Source organism: Micromys minutus, assembly GCF_963924665.1.
Source record: "Micromys minutus genome assembly, chromosome: 12".
In the NCBI taxonomy this organism is placed as follows: domain Eukaryota; kingdom Metazoa; phylum Chordata; class Mammalia; order Rodentia; family Muridae; genus Micromys; species Micromys minutus.
The window spans coordinates 22,188,878-22,202,829 of record NC_137981.1 but is presented as its reverse complement, the minus strand read 5'-3'; the positions used below and the strand labels follow the sequence as shown (position 1 = coordinate 22,202,829).

The following is a 13,952-nucleotide window of genomic DNA, read 5'->3' as shown; positions in this document are numbered from 1 at the left end:
TGGCTTTCCTTTGAAAATACACTACAAAAAAGTTGTCCACAAATTACCATTTTATTTTGTATTAAGACATTGTGTTTATAAATCAATGACAACCCTTTTGTTTCCAAATAATTATAATTCACAGATTTCATATAAAGAAAGCTTTGCATTTCAAGATTTGCAATGAAAATTTACAAATTAAAGAAAAAGTTGCATTCACTTAACTGTAAGCCTGTTAGACTTAAAAAACTATGTAGATTCATTTACAACATGCAGAACAGCTATTGATAAAATTCATTTTTAATATCATCTGAGAGGATTTAGAATCTGTATATTTCTCATTACACTTTCTTTAGTGATCACTTACATAAACTAAATGCATACTAATACACATTATTCTAACATACATTATAAAAAAGGGATAGAAAACAACTTAAGATATGGTTAACTTGAAATAATAAATTTGTTATTAATTCTAAAATTATGAATATAAATGACACCATAGCATTAGAATATAGCATAATCTCTGATCTTCTTTAACATCTTCTAGCAGAAAACATAATGTTTCATTTCATGTTCAAAATTTACAGTTACCTTACTATAATTTATGATTAATAAAAATGAGATTTTTCAAACTTCTGTGACTTGTATTTTAGAATCACTCTAAACAGTCTTCAAACACACTATATATTTTAAACTATTCTTGAAACAACAAATATGACATTTAATAAGCACTGTTCATTCTATTTTTTCATTGAACAATTTTATTTTAAAAAACAAAGATAAATGTACAGATTTTAAACATTTTTTCATAAAAGTGTATGAATACATTTTTGACAGAACTTGATTTTTTTTAAAGGGTTAATAGTGTGCATTAAAATCTTACTAGTTACAGTGAGTATGAAGTACATGTAAAACAAGATGTAACCTGGAAATAGTCAAAGTTGTCTGGGTGTGTAAAGATTAAGCACAATGGTTTTTCATTTTCCTTTTTTTTTTTTTTTTGGCCTTTGTTTTTTTCTTGAACTTCATATAGTCTGTGAGATGTTTCTGGGGTGTTCAGAGCTTTCTTGGGTTAGTATCGAATTATCAGTAACTGCAAATTATGTCTTTTCTTTTGTGACAGAGTTATCTCACTCAGGATGATATTCTCTAGATGCATCCCTTTTCTGAAGAATTTCACAAAGTCATTGTTTCTAATAGCTCAGTAGTACTCCATTGTGTAAATGTACCACAATTTTTGTATCCATTCATCTACTAAAAGACATCTGGATTCTTTCCAGATTCAAGATATTATAAATAGGGCTGCGATGAACATCGTGGTGCATCGTGCTGTCATCTGATTTTTTGATCTTAGCCATTCTGACTGGAGTGAAGTGGAATCTCAGGGGTTTTTTTGATTTGCATTTCCCTGATGGCTAATGATGTTGAGCACTTCCTTAGATGCTTCTCAGACATTCGATATTCTTCAACTGAGAACATTTTGTTAAGCTCTGTACCACATTTTTTAATAGGGTTGTTTGATTCTCTGGTGTCTAACTTCTTGAATTCTTTGTATACTTTAGATATTAGGCCTCTATCAAATGTTAGGTTGGTAGAGAACTTTTTCAACTCTGTTGGCTGCTGTTTTGTTTTCTTGACAGTGTCCTTAGCCTTACAGAAACTTTGCAACATCATTAAGTCCAATTTGTTGATATTTGACCCTAGAGCATGAGCCATTGTTGTTCGGTTCAGGAAAATTTCTCTGTGCCTAATTGTTCTAAGGTTTTCCCTACTTTCTCTTCTAGTACTTTCAGTGTACCTGGTTTAATGTGTAGATTTGTGATCAACTTGTACTTGAGCTTTACACAAGGAGATAAGAAAGGGTCTATTTTCATTCTTCTGCATGCTGAGTGACAGTTGGGCCAACACCACTTGTTGAAGAGGCTGTCCTTTTTCCATTGAATGTTTACAGCTCCTTTGTCAAAAATCAAGTAAACATATATGTGAGAGCTCATTTCTGGATCTTTTTTCTATTCCATTGTTCCACATGCCTATCTCTGTACCAGTACCATGCAGTTTTTAGAACAATTGCCTTGTAGTACAGCTTGAGGTCAGGGATAGTAATACCCACAGACATTTTCTTGTTGTTGAAGACGGATTTCACTATTCTAGGTCTTTTGTTATTCCAGATGAAATTATGAAATTGCACATTGCTCTTTTCAACACTATGAATAATTAGGTTGGAATTTTGATGGGAATTGCATTGAATCTGTAGATTGCTATTGGTAAGATGGACATTTTACAATGTTAATTCTTCCAAACCAAGAGCATGGGAGATCTTTCAATTTTCTGAGATCTTCCTTGATTTCCTTCTTTAGAAATTTGAAGTTCTTGTCATATAGGTTCTTTACTTTCTTAGTTAGAGTCACACCAACGTATTTCATATTGTTTGTGACTATAGTGAAGGGTATCTTTTCCCAATTTTTTCTCCACATGTTTGCCCTTTGAGTAGAGAAAGGCTACTGATTTGTGTGAGTTAATTTAATATCCAGACACTTTGCTGAACTTGTTTATCAGCTGTAAAAATTCACTGATGGAACTTTTGGGGTCACTTACTTACACTATCATGTCATCTACAAGCAGTGATATTTTTATTTCTTCCTTTCCAATTTGTATCCCTTTGATTTCCTATTGCTCTCTAATTGCTCTGGCCAGGACTTCCAATACTATGTTGAATAGTTAAGGAGACAGTGGGCAGCCTTGTGGAGTCCCTGATTTTAGAGGGATTGCTTCAAGTTTCCCACTGTTAAGTTTGATGTTAGCTGTTGGTTTACTATATATTGCTTTTATTATGTTTAGGTATGGGCCTTGGATTCCTATTCTTCCCAAGACTTTTAACATGAAGGGGTGTTGGATTTTGTCAAATGCATTCTCAGCATCTGGTGAGATAACCATGTGGTTTTCTTCTTTGAGTTTGTTTATATGGTGGATTACATTGATGGATTTCCATATATTAAACCATCCCTGCATCCCAGGGATGAAGCCTACTCAGAGATATGAGTTTTCCTCTCAGTATTGCTTTCATTGTATCCCATAGATTTGGGTATGTTGTGTTTTTGTTTTCATTAAATTTTAGAAAATCCTTAATTTCTTTCTATATTTCTTCTTTTACCACGCTATTGTTTAATAGAGCATCATTTAGTTTCCATGTTTATATGGGCTTATTGTTGTTTTTGTTGTTATTAAAGACCAGCCTTAGACCAAGGTGATCCGATGGGATATGTGGGAACATTTCAAACTTCTTATATCTATTTGAGGCTTGTTTTGTGAATGACTATATGGTCAGTTTTGGAGAAGGTTCCATGAGGTTCTGAGAAAATTTGTATTCTTTTGTTTTAGGATGATATGTTCTGTACATGTTTATTTATTCCATTTGGTTCATAATCTCCACTACTTTCACTGTGTCCTTGTTCAGTTTTTGTTTCCAGAATCTGTCTATTGATAAGAGTGGGGTGTTGAGGTCTCCCACTATTATTCTGTGGGGTGCAATATATTTTTTGAGCTTTAGTAGGGTTTCCTTTATGAATATGGGTGCTCTAGTATTTGGAGCATATATGTTAAGAATTGAGAGTTCTTCCTCACAAATTTCCCCTGTGATAATTAAAAAGTGTCATTCCTTTTTTGTTGATAACTTTTGGTTAAAAATCTACTTTATTCAATATTACAATGGCCACTCCACCTTGCTTCTTGGGTCCGTTTGCTTGGAAGGTATTTCCCCAACCTTTTACTCTGAGATAGTTTTTGTCTTTGTCTCTGAAATAAGTTTCCTGAATGCAGAAAAATGCTGCGTTTTGTTTATGTATTCAATCTGATAGCCTATATCTTTTTATTGGAGAATTGAGTCCATTTATGTTAACAGATATTAAGGAATCGTGGTTGATGATTCCTCCTATTTTTGCTTTTAGAGGTAGAATTGTGCCTGTTTGTCTTTCTTCTTTTGGTTTTCCTGCTTAGGTATTTTCTTGTTTTTACTTGGATGTAGCTTCCTTCCTTGTACTGGGTTCTCCACCTATAATTCATTGTAGTGCTGGGTTTGTGGTCAGATATTGGGTAAATTTAGTTTTGTCTTGGAATATCTTGGTCTCTCCATCTATGGCGATTGAGAGTTTTTCTGGGTATAACAGCTTGGGCTGACACTTGTATTCTCTTAGGGTCTACATGATGTCTCTCCAGGATCTTCTACATTTCATAGTCTCTGGTGAGAAATCAGGTATGATTCTGATTGGTCTGCCTTTATATATTACATGACCTTTTTCCCTTACTGCTTTTAGTATTCTTTCTTTGCTTTGGGCACTTGGTGTTTTTACTATTATGTGTTGGGAGGAATTTCTTTTCTGGTCCACTCTATTTGGAGTTCTGTAGGCTTCTTTTATGCTCATGGTCATCTCATCCTTAAGGGTAGCTAAGTTTTCTTCTACGATTTTGTTGAAGATAATTACTGTGCCTCTTAGTTGATATTCTTCTCCCTCTTCTATTCCTATTGTCCTTAAGTTTGGTCTTCTCATTGTGTCCTGGATCTCCTGGACATTTTGAGTTAGGAGCTTTTTGGTTTTTGCATCTTCTCTGACTGTTTTGTCTATTCTTTCAATGTTGTCCTAGGCACCATGATTCTCTCTTTCATCTCTTGTAGTCTGTTGAAGATCCTTGCATCTGTGACTACTGATTTCTTTTTTAGGTTTTCTACCTCTAGGATTGTCTCTTTTAGCATTTTCTTTATTGTGTTTATTTCCATTTTAAATTCCTTCTTCCATTCCTTCATCTCCTTGGGTCTGTTTTCCTCTAATTCTTTGATTTCTTTGAATGTTTTTCTTGTTTCCTCTTTAAAATCTTTTATTTATGCTTTTCCTCCCCTTCTTGTTTAAGGATCTCTATCATCACCTTGAGGTATGATTTCATATCTCAGTCTTCTTTTTCTGTAGTGTTTGGCATTCCACTGTTGGCTGTGATAGGAGAGCTGGGTCCTGGTGTTGCCAGGTTGTCTTGGTTTAGATTGGGTAAGTTCTTTCACTTTCCTTTTGCCATCTTCTTGTCTGTGATTATACATGGTCTTGTTGTCAGTGATTGGTTCTTGTTTCTCCTGTGTACCTGGCCCATGTCCCTGGATGTCTGCTGTTTCTGATGGCAGAATGGCCTGTGCGCCTGTCCTGCATGCACAGGCCCCGCTGGGTGGAAACAGAGACCCTAAGGCAGGTTTCCTGCTCCCCTTAACCAATCCGGAGAGGGCGTACTTTCCGAGTGCTAGGCACAGACCTCTCTGCTTCCTGGCTACTGGGAGTGCCGTCTCACCAGGCCTGTGTCCCTGGATCTCTGTTCTTCCTGTTCATTCTATTTTAAAATAAGAAAGACATTTGCATAAAGGGCATTTCACATAATAACTATTTCCTATTTTTTGATAAAATTTCCAAAGGACATTACACCTGCTTTGATACAAAGATCAGGTAAAGTGGTTTAGTACCAAATAACTCCAATGGACATGGGGAAAATGTTAATGACTAAGCACTTGACAAGAATATCTTAGTGTTTTTGAGAAAAATTTTTCATCACCATTTTGTCTTCTATGTGTGTCCAGCTTAATATTCTTTTAACCAAATATTACAGATGGAGAAGTTTTACATAATCCAGTGAAGACTTAGGCTTACAAAGAAGTTCACTTATTCCATATGGTTTAGTCACATCCTGAGACAAACTTCTGACACAGGGTCCAGAGAGCTTTTATTTTAGCATAGCATGAGTAAACAAAACTTAAGTCAGAATCTAAAAATATAATTTGTTACAGGTTTACTGTCAATTCTACAATCTTAATTTTTTAAGGACAATTCTGTATCTTATATGTGTCTCCGAATTGTTGTGCTAATTGTTGCATTTAACTTTAAACTTTGACAGTGTGTTCCATATTAGTATTTGCTTTTTAACATTTCATGGTACAAATACCACAAATGTCATTAAGAAAAAGTTATAAATATAATTAAGAAAAAATAATTCTGAAACTTGACAGCTTTATAGACATTGGATTTGGCATGAATTATTACATAGTATGAGTATCTCTAAAGTTAATAAGTTAACCAGAAAAGGGTTTTGGTTAATTATTTTTAATGAAATTGATCTTTTATTTCCAGTTCTAAGACTAGACAATTGTTGGACCAAGAAAGTGATCCAGAAAGAGCAAGCTCAGAATAATATAGAAGCAGAAAGTAGTCAAATAAATTTACACTATGGCACCATTAATGCAGCTTATCCATTTGGCTGCTACTCAAATGCCTTTTGCACTGGGATCCTGTCCTAATGCGTTTCCAAATGCACTCAATAGCTTCGTTATTTCTTTCTCTTGTTGGGTTTTCTCATAACATTTTATAGTACTGATTAATTTTAATTCTTTTTAATCCTAGGGCACTTTGGTGCTAAAAGGATGAAATATATATCTGCATCTTCCATATATCTGGCATATAGTAACTGAGAAAAATATGTGAAGACTAAATAGTAGCAGGAAGCTTTAGGCATATGTTTTGGAGCATAGTGTAAAATGGGAATTCTTTAGTAACTCTTTGAAAATTTTACATTTTGAAGCTGTTCATCAGGCACCCAGATAAACCTACTTTTGGGGAATATTAAATCGCAGTGAAAACATATGCACTGAAACATGTGCTTGTATTATTTTATGAAATGCATTGTATGCCAAGTAAAAAAGAAATTAATGTAATTCAAATTTAAATGGGAGAGTTTAGAAAGAATGTATCCTCAGACTCCTTAAAACAAGATCGGATATTATCATATTAAATTGATCCTAGTATGCAAGGCTGTTTCAACAATTGAAAAGTGATTAATGTAATCTTTCATTTCATTGATCTAAAAGTAATTACATGATCATAGCTATAGATTGAGAAAGAGTACTTGAAAAGATTATTTATGGTTAGAAACTCTAAGAAAACTAGGAAATGAAAAGACACTATCAACTTCAGCAAGCATATTTATAAATACCCTCACATTTAATACTAAATAATAAGGAACAAAAGCTTTTTGCTAACACCAGAAACAAACTAAGCATATCTCCTCTTATAAATGCCATTCCTGACTAATCAAGTAAGACAAGTAGCTAAAATATGTAGAGTAGAAAGAAATAAACATCTCTATTTCTCTGTCTCTCTGTTTTGATGTATGAATATAAAGGAATTTAGAAGCACCAACAGCAATACAATCTTTGACGAACTAATAAATAATCGTAACTGTGCAGTAGATACAAAGTAAACAAAACAGAACTATTGTCCTAAGTACCAATACTGAGCAAGTAGAATTAGAAATTAAACATATACAAATAAATAAAATGTACAAAGAACAAATTCATGACTATATATTAGAAGACACAATGTTATTAAGGAACTAAGCTTTCCTAACTTTGCCTAATTAATATAATCCATGCACAAACTCTCATGAGTCATATTCTTCTTCATAAACTGATTCAAAAGATAAGAGCAAGTAAAAAACAAAATTAAGCATGCTCAGTTTTGAACAACAAAATACCAATAGTAATTGAAGAGCTGACATGTCCTGACTTCAAGACTTCCTCAAAAGCCATAGTAATCAAGACAAGAAGGTACTGAAAAGAGAATTGTAGATAGCTGAATGGAAAAGAGCAAACTGACTGCCCAGATAGTTACATAGATAGTTAACTGAGAGATGAAACTATATTTGAAGTGATATTCAAATAGCTGTCTATCTCACGCTAACAAAATTAATTTGGGTAGGCTTATTTTAGTCTTCAGAAAAAAATTAAAATAAATTATAACACCACTAGAAAATTACCTAGTATAACATTAGGAGACAATGACACATTAGGCAGAATACAAAAAGGCAAGTTATACAGAAGAAATGAAAAATAACCACCAGGATTCACTAAAATTATATTTTTTCTCTATGAAGTATACTGTCAACACAGCTATTTCATGACAGAAAGTAATTGCAAAAGAAGTAGCTGAAGAAACATTGCTATCCAAAGAATAAAAATAGTTTTAAAACTCCACATTGAGAGAAACAGTCAATGCTGTACAGAAGATATTGACCTACAACTCACGGAATAGATTTAGAAATGGCAAACTGGAATAGTAAAAAATATGTTCCACATTAGATACCGGGATCAGGTAAGTGGGAAGAGTGGGAAGACACTGTATACCTGAGACTGGGTAAGTCCAGACTGAAACAGTGGTTATGTCTTAGCAATGATAAGAAGCCACAGTACTGTTGCTGCATTTCTGACTGAAATCCAATGTGGAGAAGACAAAACAATGTATACACACCATATGACTCAGTAAGAATGAAACACACACAGAGCGAGTGTTTATCATGGAATTATAGTGAGAACTGCCAAATCTTGGGAACAGGCAGACCAATTTTGTGAGGTTAAATAAATAAGCAAGCTGTGGGAGATCTGTGTAATAATATTACCAAGAACATTGCTCAGCAAAAAAAAAAAAAAAAAAAAAAAAAAAAAAAAAAAAAAAAAAAAAAAAGGACATTTTCTATAAAATCTTGAAAAGACAGGAAAGTATTGTCTCCTGACGGTGTACTTTACATTATATATGCTCAATGTTACTGAGTTATCGTGACAATAAAACGACAGAAAAGCCAAGCAAACATTTGGAGGAGCATGGGCAATTCTGCAGAAGGGAGGAAAAATAGTAAGAGCCAGAAGGGTCATGTACCCCTTAAGAAAAGCCACATAACCAACTAACCTGAACTCATAGGTGTTCACAGAGACTAAAGCTACAACCAGGATGGATGCACTGGACTGGCCCAGGCCCTCTGCACATGTTTCGGTTGCTTAGTGTGATCTTAAAAGACTCCTACGTGTCAAAGCAGGAGCAGGAGCTGCCTCTGACTTTTTTTAAATTTATTCTTTTGACTGCTTATGGGATATTTTGGACCTACTGGGTTACCTAGTCTTATTGCAGTTTGACACACCACGTCTAGATGTAATCCATGAGTGGCTTTCCCTTTTCTGAAGAGGAATGGAAGAGTAGATGCTGGGATGAAGAAGAGGGAAAGTATGTAGGTAAAGGTAGAGGGGGCTGGAAGAAGAGAAGGAAAGAAAAAACTGTGGTCGAGGTGCTAAAAAAAGACACTGAGCTTATTGCCCTATGAAAATACAATACTCCAACTTCATGTCATTCTGGGAAAGGCAAAAATACAAAAGACTCATGATTTTGAAGTGTTGAGAAAAAGAAAGGCAGATGTGGCATGATTTACAGCAGCAGTTTTTAATGCTGATACTAATAGTGTGGAGTACACACAGTAGATGCACTGTCATACAGAAGACTGTGAGGGAAATCTCATGACTATCATGGACATGGGGTGAAAAGTACATGCAAGACTATCAGGGATAGCACAAGAACCTCTCTGGGGGAAATGGAAACAACTCGGAGGCTGTGCACATGAGGAATATACAGGATGATTTGCTGTGAACGGAAGAGTTCTCTAAAAGTAAAATCCATTTAAACAACTTTTCTACCCCACATACACAAGTAAGTGCAAACAAAGCTAGCATAAATACACAGTCTGCCCACCAGCTCACTATAAAAAATTTTGTATACATATTTGGTACACCTTTGCTTTCCATATGAATTTTGACTTAATAATTTCGTTACATGATGCTCGATGGAAAACACTTTATCCACATCAATTCTATAATCACAGGTTAAATTCAAGGTATTTGTTTGCAAAGTCACAAGCACTATTTTACCCTTTATAATCATCCAAGTGTGTGAGTGGACATATAGAGTAATTGAAACAGTATAGGCACATTCTCTAAACCTGTCCTTGCTCTAAACTATCATTTACAGTTGTCATCATCTATCTGCATATATGACACTCCTCATAGCTCCAGCGGCCTGACCAGTGCCTTCCTTCTCAGGCAATGTGTGTTTCAGGAACCAAATGGTCACACACTGAAAACTCGTTTTCTATAAGCCTTTAGACTTATGATTTGACTTTTACAAGACTTGATATACTATTAGTCTTGAGTGTCACAGAGATGAAATACACACTAACCTATTATTTCACTTGGATCACAGATGGCACTTCTTCTAAAGAGTTCTCGTTTAGACCTTTCAATACACATTTTAATTCCACTGTGCTAAATACATGTTAGCCATGCTACCAGTCTCCTGATATGAGGAAGCCTGGTCCATTTCTCTCAACGAAGATGATTAGCACTTCATATAGCAATTTTGTTTGCTGCCTTGCGGTTTTTCTTGCAGGATCTAAAAGGCCCCAGCACTACCACCAGCTGTGTAGTAATTCCTATGTCTCCAGGTGTTTTGTTCAATAGGCACAGGATATCCATCCTCAGACCCTGCAATCACCCGAGCCCAGTGAAGCACATTTCTTCAGCAATCCGGCCTAGTGCTTATCTTTCTCAATATGACTTTGAGAGTCATACAGCCCATACAACTATACCTATACCCTACTGCGATAGTGAATGAGGAGTGTTAACTGCATACTCTTCTCACAGTGGCATTCACTGTTACACAGACTAGGCTCAATGGTTTCTGTAGCTTGTAGCCCATAGCCGAGTGTTAATCTCTCCCTGTAAAAATTCTCAATCAAATCTTTCAGCAACCTTTGCCATATCCACAGTCTCCTTGACTCCATTTTCTCCAACTGTAACTCAATTGCAAATCTTACATGAATAGTCAAAATGTCCTTTTCCATTAACAACCACCACCACAACAACAACAAAAAAAACCTTTAATTTTGTTTATATATACAACATTGTGGGTCTATACTCCTGGCTCCTAACAAACTTGTTTTCTGTGTCTAACAAAAATTCTGACTCCACATTTCAGGCTTTTTATAATGGTATAAATTACTAAAATAATCTCTTTTTTACAGAGTCTAGGATTCTACTTCCTAGTCACAGTTGAGGAAAAATGGAGTTATTTGATTAGTTCTAGAGAAATGACCATCAAGATAATAGTGATATGAGCCATTTCAGACCAAGTACCTTAAGTAAGAGATAAGTATGTTCTCTGTATCTATATGCTAGAGGCAGATGACCAGGTAAACTAAGGAGACATTGAAACAACAGGAAAGAACCAGCCTGGGTCACCTAACCACTACATAGGTGAAAAGTAGGCATTTGCTTACTTGTCCTGGGGAAGAAAACTAATACCTGGCAATGTACTGCTTCCTGTTTTAGACATTGAGTAATTATTTTTATATCCAACTGTGTTAGCTATGAATAATAAACTGTTTCCCATTCACTACAGAATTTGACTATATTAAACATTTTCTATGGCAATTCTAATACTCTAGTCTCACCTTGAACAGTAATATCTACTTATACAACAGACCCCAAATCATATCTTCTCAAGTCTTGATCTCCAATTGGATTTGTTTGTTTCTCTCTGTTTGCCTACCCTCATAAGCAGGTTTTGAAGTGTTTTCTTTCTACTAACTTCTTCAAATGATTGTCCATCGATACCCAAGGGAGTTATCTTACTCATGGTACAAATTTGTCAAAGCACCTCAATTTTGGACATTATTTGATTTCATCTTAACTTACGTTCATACTAGCCACACATTTCATGGATGAACTGAAACCTCAGTTGAGAAACAACCAGAGTTTAATTGCCCTTCTTGTGCTTTGATCCAATTTACCTACCAGTGTCTCAAACATGCAATTATTTAGCTGCTTGCCTTCTTCATAATAAAATAGCCATATAACAGAGCACTAATGAGCAAGGTCATGAAAGAGGGAAGAGAAATTGTGGCACAAAAATGGGTCCACTAATTCATAATGCCAATACTTCCAGTAATACAACCAACTTGGCATCTTCTCTCAAAGAGGGCATTCTAAACTCACACTTCTGTATCTATTCTCATAATTATCTTCAATGAGCATTCTCCACTGTCAGTGTGTTTCCAGCAACAGCCTCCCTCCTTAAGAACACAAACAGTCAAATTTGCACTCATCTGTTAGAGTCTCCTACTGTAGCTTTTCTCATCATTTCAAACATTTGTTGATATTGCATTTGAAATGCTTGTTACCTTTTCCAAACACTTCTTACCTTTCACAAGTCCAAGATAATAGAACCTTGACTGAGTAGAATTAGGATGCTTTGCCCAGCTAACCTCTAGTCATCTTCCTTCACTTTTATTTTCTATGACTGAGACTGGATAAGCGTGGTCAGAATGAATGAGCAAGGGGATGAATGAGTGCAAGCGATTTTGCCTAAATTCTCACAGCTGACAAACACATAAGAGTAAGTGTTGGTATCTAGTTTAAGTAAGAGAAAAAAACTGGATTTTAAAATTCAAGTGAACAGAATTTAAAGAACCCAAACTGCATTTTCTCCGTTTCTCTAACTCTTTGCTATTAAGTATCTTCCCATACTGAACTTCATAACAAACATTTTATTTAACTTGTAATGAATTTAAAATTATCTCTGATTTTAATATAATTGTCTATGAATACAGAAAGTAATGTTCCATGGAGACTTTCTAAGAGTTTCATGAATGTGTCATCAATACATATTTAGCATTCAGTTAACAATATTTTGAGATGAATTATTTTAATTTTTTAATGAAAATGTGTACTCATTTACAGTACTAATTAGTATTGGTGCTAAATCATACCAACACATCCAGATTGTAATAGGAAAGGGGATTTAAGCAGAAAACAATAATACAAAGTTTTGAAGTATTGTTGCCTACCACGTATGTATTCCATTGTGAAATACTGTTCTGGAGGCTCATCCTAATTTTGCAGAATTTTAGATATGCTGATCATCACACCCCCTACTGGATATGTAGTTGAGGCTTTTACTTTGAGCTGTTATTGCATGCAAAATAAAGTGAAAGATTTTTTGACGCTACTAGGACCTAATGAGACATTTTTAGTATAATCAGATGGAGAAAAACAATATATACAGTCTCAAAGTGATCTCAGAATGCTTAAAAAATAAATTGTTTTCTCTTACCCATGAATTCAATCCCCAAGTGGTCTGCTACATCAAAGTCAGCATGAAAGAAGGAAAACAGAAAGAGAAATAGGTTAGAAATAATCCAAACAAGGATATCAATGCTTGTAAGACCATCTTTCCAAGGTACAGAATATGTCTCTATTTTAATTACGTTAGCTTAATAGATGAGAGTTGTAGACAGCCAACATTAATAGCTCTTGGTATTGTGTTTAATATTTATTTTCACAGAGTTTATAAATTATTAGTTGTTATTTTAGTAAAATAAAATGCATAAATAGAGAAATATACTAGATAAAATTTTAAGAGTGGCAGTGATCAAAGATTTTCTAGTAAAATTATGTTTATAATCCATGATAATCTTTGTATATTCTTTGAAGAGTAAGGTTTGTTCAACACAAATTTATTTGCACCTCTACATTAGTAAGAATGACAAAGTTCCAGCCAGACAATGAAAGCTTTAATGGGGCGTGCTTCAATTTCACGCACAGATATTGGTGATTCTTCCTTACAAGCTTATTGTGCCATGGCAAAAGTGAACGTCATACATCAGTTTCAAAGTCCTAGGTAGACGGAAGACACGAATCCAACATACCAGCATAAGCTCAATGACTGCTTAAATAACAGCTCAACTAAACCAAAACAAAGGGCAAAGACGCCACCATTTGTCCTTTGGGCCCACAGACAGAGACAATGTTGAAAAACTTCACTGCTCATGGCCAACAGAGTACCAAACTGTGCTTGGCTTGTTTATTTAAACTGTGTCTTCTTTCTTTCTTTCAGTTGTTTAATCTGTCCTTACTCACTTTGTAAATTCAACATTGTTGATCGATGATTCTGTTTAAATAAATATTTGTCTGAAGTGAAAGTAAGTCGAACCAAAAGGTGATTGCTGAAATTATATTTGTTTCCAAATTAGTTACTGACCATTTTTATGGACCCCTTGTTTAGTTTTTTAAA

At 34.7% G+C, this 13,952-nt stretch overlaps 1 protein-coding gene across 7 annotated transcripts in view; it reads right to left on the bottom strand.

The window, feature by feature from the left end:
• Positions 1–13,952, bottom strand: part of NRG3 (neuregulin 3) — a gene marked incomplete at both ends in the record, with an annotated part of 1,026,196 nt that overhangs the window by 106,731 nt on the left and 905,513 nt on the right. For 4 of the 7 annotated variants that reach the window (XM_080926973.1, XM_080926970.1, XM_080926974.1 and 1 more), the window contains one exon: positions 12,993–13,019. In XM_080926973.1, the coding sequence (XP_080783099.1) occupies positions 12,993–13,019 (27 nt within the window). The remainder of the gene's footprint in view (positions 1–12,992; positions 13,020–13,952) is intronic. The other 3 variants (XM_080926975.1, XM_080926976.1, XM_080926972.1) reach the window with 1 other exon arrangement.